The 8,743-nt window shown below is 35.9% G+C and overlaps 1 protein-coding gene across 2 annotated transcripts; it reads right to left on the bottom strand.

Moving 5' to 3' along the window:
• Positions 1-18: 18 nt before the first annotated feature.
• Positions 19-8,374, bottom strand: LOC110713860. Of its 2 annotated transcripts, XM_021892299.1 has the most exons (11): positions 7,839-8,360; positions 7,528-7,717; positions 6,180-6,338; positions 5,979-6,062; positions 2,754-2,822; positions 2,409-2,501; positions 2,180-2,323; positions 1,252-1,359; positions 579-630; positions 484-500; positions 19-356 (listed from the first exon to the last, which is right to left on the bottom strand). In XM_021892299.1, the coding sequence occupies exons 2-11, from the start codon at positions 7,618-7,620 to the stop codon at positions 324-326; spliced, it is 852 nt and encodes a 283-aa protein (XP_021747991.1). In that variant the 5' UTR covers positions 7,621-7,717; positions 7,839-8,360; the 3' UTR covers positions 19-323. The 2 variants fall into 2 exon arrangements, with proteins under 2 accessions (XP_021747991.1, XP_021747990.1); XM_021892298.1 differs by having other exon boundaries at positions 7,528-8,374.
• Positions 8,375-8,743: the final 369 nt, after the last annotated feature.

Below are 8,743 nucleotides of genomic sequence, written 5' to 3' on the forward strand. Positions count from 1 at the left end.
AAGCATGCCATTAATGCCAATGTCAAATAAAAAAACCTATATAAATATTTCATTCTTAGGATCATGATAAAATCAACCACAACCAATCCACCATATCAGTGATTCAGTACATATGACGACTTTTTTCAAACCTCCTACAAAACGGACAGAGAGTATAGTATACTGATTACTGAGATCTTGTTAATGCTACCTGAAATACCTTTTCAGTATCAGGATTTGTTTCTCACTTTTGTTGCTTTCATGGTGTCAATTGTTGCTAGACATGTAAAGCTACAAGTTTAATGTCACAGGGTCTTAATGTTGATGATTTTTGTTGAGTATGTTCAGCCCAAAAGCAGGTGCAATTTCTTATTCACCTGTATGCAATATTATTTGAAAGTTGATAAATAAAAGATGGAAAGCCAAAAAGGTATGCAGCAGCTAACTGATTCTGCTATTGAGGTTCCAAAACCCGACTTTACAAGATTTGAGCTAAGAAAACACCTCCTGAACTTGACCATCTGTTATAGTATAGAAACTGGTCAGCCAGAGAGTAGGAAGGTTTTATATGTAATAAATTAGTAAAGAGTGCAACTCACCAGCAAGACTAACAGCAAAATTCGCTTGTGCATCTGCATCAGAGTTGAATTCCTGCAAGTAATCCTTGGTCATGACACAGACATACGATAAAATTCATTGTACAATTTGGTAAAGTATTCAAACAAATGGTTTATTTCTCATCTCATCCACATATCAGTACAAGCCATAAAAGATCCCACAAGTATATGCCCCAAGGGATAGGGTTGATCAGTCAAGATTTGCAATGTTAAACCTTAACCAGTTGAGAAATACAGGCTGCGAAACATTTATAAACTGAAAATTAAGTAAACACATCTCTAAGATGAGCCAAAGGACCACCCACATCTAAGCAACCCAAATACAAGAAGGTAATTCCTATCCAAAAACAAAAAAGGTGATAAATTGTGAGTTCTAAGATAATTTTGATGATCCTGAAAGAAGTTAAGACACATTCAAGATAAACACCACCCCCCACCCCAAGCGCAAAAAAAAAAGAAAAAGAAAAGGAATAGACAGCACACTAGTGTGCCTTCAAGACCAAATTCTACCACTTAGCTAATGGCTGCTTTAGTAGCAAATACTCAAAGGAAGATGAAACCAAATGAGTGAATGCAAAAGGTACAAGCAAGAGCAAAAGTAATAGATGTAAATCAAGTCGTATGTTTTAAGACCAGCTTGTGGCAGCATACTCACCCTTAAAACATGACTGATCTTAAAAGATGTGAACTTGTTGATCAGAAGCTTTGCCTCTGCATGCAAGGTAGACATATTTTCATTCTTGACTTTCCATAAACCCTGAAGCTGCATTTTAGAGGCAATGTCAAATCCTAAACAAATTAAGTACACAAAAAGGCAAGAATATGCATCAAGAAGTCTCAGCAAATAAAGTTTCTATATGTAAGAAAAAGGCATATTTGCCAGAAAACACCTAATAAATAAATTTAAAAAAATTGTGGGAAATCACCTTATAAAAATGAAAATAAATAAATAAAATAAAAAAAAATGTGTTTAATTTAAGGTGGTGTATCACAAATATAAATTAATTTAATGTTTATTCTTAAAAGTTTTATTTATAAGGTGGTTTCCCACAAAAAAGAGTGTTTTATAAGGTGAATTTTGGCAAATTTTCCTAAGAAAAAGGAAATTGCATGCAAGTTCAGCATGTTCATTATGACAAAGTAGACAACCAACAAGTTTCAAGATTGTGCGTAGAGCATCAGTGTGTTGGTAAAAACGCTTAGTATTTTATGTAGGACAGATTTTACAATGCAGAACATAAACCAATATTGAAGACCATAATAGATTATGGTTCTTATTTTTCTCATTTGTAAATCAGAACAAAAAGTCTAACCTTGGTGTATGACTACACCAGGCAAATACAAAAAGTCTAGCCTTAATTATATAGCTAGGATTCAAAAGATCACATGGTGCCTAGTAAAGTAATTTACTATTTCTGAAGGTTAGGAAAATGATATCACAAAAGACAGACTAATAGCCCTTCTTCCTCTACTCAAACAAGAAAGAGCAAATAAAAGATATCAAGGTTGACAGAATATCACTCTCCTCGAGGAATAACAACATGAAAAAACTTGTTCCCCATAAGAAAAAGAGAAGGTAAAACCTGCATGCAGACAAGTTTGCTGTCACCTTGCGCTTGAATATTTGTATAACCCATCTCAAGAGCTTTCTTTAATCCTAAAATAACAGCTCGATATTCAGCCGCATTACAGGTGGCAGTTCCCAAGCCTTGACGTATTCTACAAATCTAGATGGATACTCAAATCAGTTAGAAAAAGTAAAATCTGATAACCAGAAACTCAAATATATTATTAATGATATTAATTTTATACCAAGCTTCCATTTAAAGTACGAAGCACAGCTCCAGCACCAGCTTGTCCAGGATTTCCTTTAGAAGCACCATCAAAATGAAGAATACAAGATTGCTGTAAATCACAAACAAGGGATCAGGTTTTACTGGAATCACTGCAACATCTAATCAATAAAGCACCATCAAATATTCCATTCCTGGATGATAAAAAACTCTTGAGCTTTTAGAAGCAAAAGTGGACACATACGTCACCAAAGAGTCATAAACATGGTTATTGTTTCATACAAAGAAAAAAAAAAAAAAAAGCAAACATAAGAACAAACAAATAAACAAATGTCAGAGTTCAGAGCAATTCAAACATACTCACAGTATCAGAAGGCACACTATCCAACTTTTGAAGCTTGCTCAATGGATCTGTAGAGGTTCCAACATCTCCCTGCAAAATGAAAAACGCTTGTGATTTTTCGCACTGGCAATATCAAGAAATTAGATTTCTTTTCAAATTCAGAAACACATCAAAGCAGCCATTTGTGCTTCAACACAACAGAATTCTCCCGGGAAGAAGGATGTGTAAAAAAGAAAATTATTGATGTATTAGGGCTCACAGCCAGTAATTGAGTGAGAGAAAAGCGATGTAGAGTACAATCAACCCCATTTTGATACATCTTTCTCATATAATGCTTAACAACCCCTGCTGCAGATGATCACAAGAAAGCTGGATTTTTATAGTCTCCAAAGCAATCAGTAGGTAGAAAAACCCTTATAATATGACCATTTCTATTCAACTATATTATTCATTGCAAGGCGAATCTTCAAATTCTGTGAGTCATCATATGTTAGTCCTGAACTATAAAAACTTACCGCCTCAGTAACTGTACTCATCTAAAACTTGTTATTTGGTTTCTTTCTGTAGGGACTTGCAAAACAACAGCTTACAGGGAACAGTTCCTGACAAGTTAAGCGCTTTAAAGAAGCTCCATCTACTGTAAGAGATTAAATCTTGCATACAATGTCGTAATATTCCCCCAAGAATTCCATCTTTGTGTGTATACTCTACTAAAAAAGAGGCTATCTTCAGTAACCTGGAAAAATAAATTAAGAGGGCCTCTTTCGCACTCTTTGAAGAAAGAGGATGTGATTCTCAAGTAAGATTGAACAAAGCCTTAGTTCTCTAGTTCTTTTTTTTTTTTTTTTGACCCAATTAGTTCTCTAGTTCAGCAGCTGGTTGAAAACAAACCATTAACCTTGATTGTAATAATGTAATTTTGGCTCAGGATACAGGAAATTGTGCCTGTCTTTCTCTACATCTGCTTGTAGCAGTTCAGGAGAAGCTCCAATCGAGGCACCTCAATTTACTTTAATCCCTGAAAGGAAGCACAGAGGCCACACACATAAAGCCATCATACTTGGTGCAGTTATTGGAAGCATATGTGTGGTTATTTTGATTGGTTTGTCGGTGTTCTCAATCTTCTCATATGTGATAAAGAAAACCCCAATGTTGAATAACATATCAAGTAAGCTCAACTTGTTTCTGAGCCCCTATTTCAGTACTTCGGTACTGATTCTATTATGAACATCATGCCTTCACCCTAACATGGGTATTATACTGTAATGCTCAGAGGAAGAAGCTGAAATCAGAGATTGGAATGCAGATAGAGTCTTTTATTACAAAGAAATTAAAAAACCGACAAATAACTTTAAGGATGTAATTGGGCAAGGGAGTTTTAGGTCTGTTAACATTGGGAAGCTTCCTGATGGAAAGATGGTAGCAGTGAAAGTTCGATCTGATAAGACTCAACTTGGGGAGTTGGAGCTGATTCCTTTGGTAACGAGGTTCAATTTCTAAGGTGAACAGACAGAATTATTACATTCGTACTTGCTGCATATACAATATTCTAACTACTAGCAGAGTAACAGTAGAGTTCCTTATAAAAGGTTTGTATTTGTTTTAGGTTCATCTACTATCACAAATTAGACATCAGAACTTGGTATCTTTGGAAGGGTTCTGTCACGAATCAAAGCAGCAGATACTGGTTTAAAAAACATAAGCGTGGTGGATCACTAGCTGACAGCCTATATGGTAAGGTAGCAACATCAAAAAGCTAAGGGTACGCAAAATTTATTTTTTCATTGGTCTTTGAATTACCAACTCTTTCACTTGGCCATGATCAGGTTCAAACAGTAAGAAATTCACCCTGAACTGGGTTTGGAGACTTAAAATTGGCATTGATGCTGCTTAAGGTATGGTGAGACAGATGAATAGTTACAAGTTATTGTAGCAACTTGTGAATGAAAATTTTGCCCTTCAAATTTTAATAAAATGTATGTAGCTCATCTGTGTGCCCCATGCCATCTTCACTATTGTTCTGATCAGTATCACCACTCATATTTAGCTGTTAGATATTAACTTCTTGGATAAAAGAGGCTAGAAGTTTTTTTGAATTTGGTCTGATCTATGGCTAACCAGTCACTAACTCATTTTGGCATACTTGTAGGGTAAATGTAGGTTATAAAAACTTTGCTGTTATAGGATTTAGCAATGCTTATCTCTTTTCCTTTTGGGACAATAATCTGTATACATTATCTTTCCAATGTTCAGTGTGTCAAGTTTGACCCACAAGCTGGATCAGTTCTGCATATTGAATTGGCTGGATCAAACTCAAGGCAAAAACATAAACCAGGCTAGATCCACTGCTGCATGTTGCCTGCTTGTGCTGCTTGCCTGCTGCATACTGCCTATATGTGCTACCTACTGGACAGCTGCTGTTGCCTGCCAACTCCCAGCTTTGAACAATTTTGATTTTTTTTTTTTTTTTTTTTTTTGGGAGTAAAATTGTAATATAACAATCATTTATTATTGAAAAATCCATGTTTATATTTATGCATGTGTTTGTGTACCAATTCAGGTGAAAAAAGCACCCAAAAAAATTAGAAATAATTTTTTTGGGCATTAAAAGGCACTGGTTAGTCAGTCAAACAGTGACTGGAGTTTTTATAGCCATGCATTATAGAGTATACACCTCATGTGGATCTAGCTTTCAACAGTGTAGAACACATTATGAGGGAAGTTGAAGGGGGCTGGTTGCTCCAATGACCTCGCCTCTCCCGATTCTTCCACCATCCGGGTTTCCGCCCATGCTATGCTCCCGGTTTGGCCCTTGAATTAGTGCTCATTAAAAAGGGCACTGGTTCAGAACCGGTGCCCATAACCTCTATAATGGGCAACCCCTTAAAGGGCAGCAGTTCAAAAACGTTGCCCAGAGCCGGTTTTGAACCGGTGCCCATTTATCTTTTTTTCCTAGTGCTTCATAATCCCTAACCCCTTAAACAAACAAAAAATTAATTAAATCCCCACACTCCCTTTTTATCCCTTCAAACAAACACGCTGTAGTACAAGCAAGATTCATCCATGGAAATAAACAAGAAGAAATATTTCTATCGACAGCCATATTACACAGAGAATCATGATAAGTCTATATGACATGATTTGTATCAGACCACAAAGCAAATGTTAATGATATGCCAGTAATGTGAGACAAAACGCTTTAAAGCAGCCACTGATCAATGCGGCTTAATAAAAGCTAAAACTAACCACATTTCCAGTTCCTAGCACGTCATGAGGCCTCTTCTGTGGCAAATCAACGCTGGATGTCTCACCTTTGGAAGATGTTGGTTCCTAAATAGCAATGAAAATAACACCATAGTTACAAAGCTAAATAGATTTGCATGAATAAAACACAAAGAATTTATTATACATCAACCACAAGCACTTTTGAGTGAAAACAGATCTAACCAGAAAAGGGCAAGGAACAAGTGTGCCAAAGAGATCATCTTTCAGATCAGAAGCTTTGATGGTATAGAGAGCATTGTGAAGCCCGCGGGAGGCAAGATATTCTTCATCATCCTTAGGCAAAGAATATCCTTTATATACACTTACTGGAGGATCTGATATCTGCGCCATTAAAAAGAACAGTATATTGACATTATTACACTCTCCTTTGAGATGTCACAAAAGAATTTAGCAAAGCTAAAGATAAAATATGAAAATGTAAACTTTGTCCATGTCAAAACAAAGGGTACTCCTTAAAAACAAAACTTAATTAAGTGAAGACAGTTCAAGGGAATACAATAAGACATCGCAACTTCAGAAATACTCCGTAGAAAAAACTTAATTGGCAACTAGCAAGCATACCCCCATCAAGGTTAGATTATCTATAACTCCTTTGTAAAGCATAATCCCGCATCTCCAGAAGGTAAGCTACAAATACCTTATCAATATGTCAAAAATAAAGTGTGGACTGTGGATAGCCCTACTTAAGATATATGAGCAATGTATCCATCATTATGCACATTTCTTAGTACGCTCTATCATTATTAAGATTCCATGGTATAGTCCAAATAAAGGTTTACAAATCCCAAAAGCTATCTGCACTAAGCACTAAGCCCAATTAAGAAATCCAATACAAGTAAAAACCCCCAATTCCCCAAACCAGCTTTATCATGAAACTAAACCCTTAGTAAAGTGAACTTCTGATGCAAATGCATAACAGGAACAATCAATAGTATGAACAAACAAGCAAGTACAGCAGCTTTCTCTAAGACATAACTCATAGTCAACAATGCAAGCTATATTCTGTCAGCTCATTGTATCACACATTTCATACAAGAGAGTTTAATGTATCAATATCAATACAGCATTGAATAGGAATGGAGGATACCATTGCCTCGCAAATCCCAATTGCGAACTAAAGGCTCTTAAACCCACTCACCCCTACGCCCCCCCCCCCCCCCTCTCTCTCTCTTGATATGGGACTTCATGTATGTTTAATTACTAAACATGTAACATTGTATCAATAAATGTCATCAATACAACGTTATAGGCCATTTCATAATACTAAAACAATGACCCATGCCAATTTACAAAACCAGACCACCAATGCAATCTAATTATATATATGAAATGGCCAAAGAATACAAATTTGGACCATAATCAGATGCATAGAGTCCAACAAATTGCATTACAACACAAATAATCATTCCCCAAATAAAAAACGGAGCATAAAACACAAACTAGTATAAATCCTTCAAAACATTACTGATAATATTGAAAATTGAAAACAAGACAAAGTAAGAAAAATCACCGAAGAGCTAACTTGAGCTTGGCATTCACTCAAAGTCTTATAAACACCAACAACATCCCCCTTTCTAACAACAAAAAACGCATCCTTTTCCATCTCCTTACCGTCCTCCACTACCGGTTCCGGTTCCGGCTTCGATTTACGCTTCGTGGGAGACTTCCTCTTAGAAGAATAACAGTGAATTGCACCAAACCTTGAGAAAACAGACGATGAAGAACTCAAACAGATAGAATTAACAAGTGGGTGATTGAAACTCCTTTTCAAAGACAAATTGGAAGAAGAACAACTCCCACAAAATGTAGAAGAAGTAGTACCCAGAATAGAACGAGCTGATTTGAGAAGAATTGAAGCAGTAATATGGGATAACAAGCTATTCATTACAATGTATTATACCCACCAAAAAATGGGTGGTTTTTTTGACAGAAATGAGCATAACCCACCAAGGGAAGAAGGGTGGGGTGGCGGCGTAGATGGGTTTCCGGCGAATCCGGTTGCCAGCGGCGGAGGAGGAACAGCGATGATGTTGGATTTTTTTGGGTTTATTAAGGGTTTTGTGAAGGGGCAATTGTATATTTAGGCGACTGAAAAAGATAACCCAGAAGAAGCTGCTAATTGCAATGCTTGGTATTTGAATTGATGCAAATATTTTGGATTAGACTATCTAAGGGCTTCTTAATTTCAATTCAGTTCACTTCAGTTCAGCTATAATCAGTTCAGTTCAGCTTTAATCAGTTCTGTTCAGCTTCATTTAATTCAGCTCCCAATTTCCCCTTCTCTCATAAAATATTCATTTCAGCTCAGTTCAGACAGTTCAGCTCCAATCAGTTCAATTCAACTTAGTTTAATAAATGTGAACAGACTCTAAGCTAGAGAGAAGACTGGACATATCACATATGGCATATGCTACTGCTTGCAAGGAATGAGTTGATTTGAGTAGAATAGAAGCAGTAATTTGGGAAAACAAATTACTCCCTCTTTTTCGCATTAATCGCAACACTTTTCTTTTATATTTGTTTTATATTAATTACAATACTTCTATATTTAAAAAGGATCTATCATTATTTTATATTGTGGAATTTCTCTCTTTCATTAACTCCACTTTTACAAATACTTTTGTTAAATTAGAGACAAATAAAGAAAATATTCTCTATAATCACATTCAACTTCATGGCTACAATATACAAGTATATATAAAGCTAGGATAACAACCTAAACTTTC

The sequence above is a fragment of the Chenopodium quinoa genome, unplaced genomic scaffold, assembly GCF_001683475.1.
Source record: "Chenopodium quinoa cultivar QQ74 unplaced genomic scaffold, ASM168347v1, whole genome shotgun sequence".
NCBI lineage: Eukaryota > Viridiplantae > Streptophyta > Magnoliopsida > Caryophyllales > Amaranthaceae > Chenopodium > Chenopodium quinoa.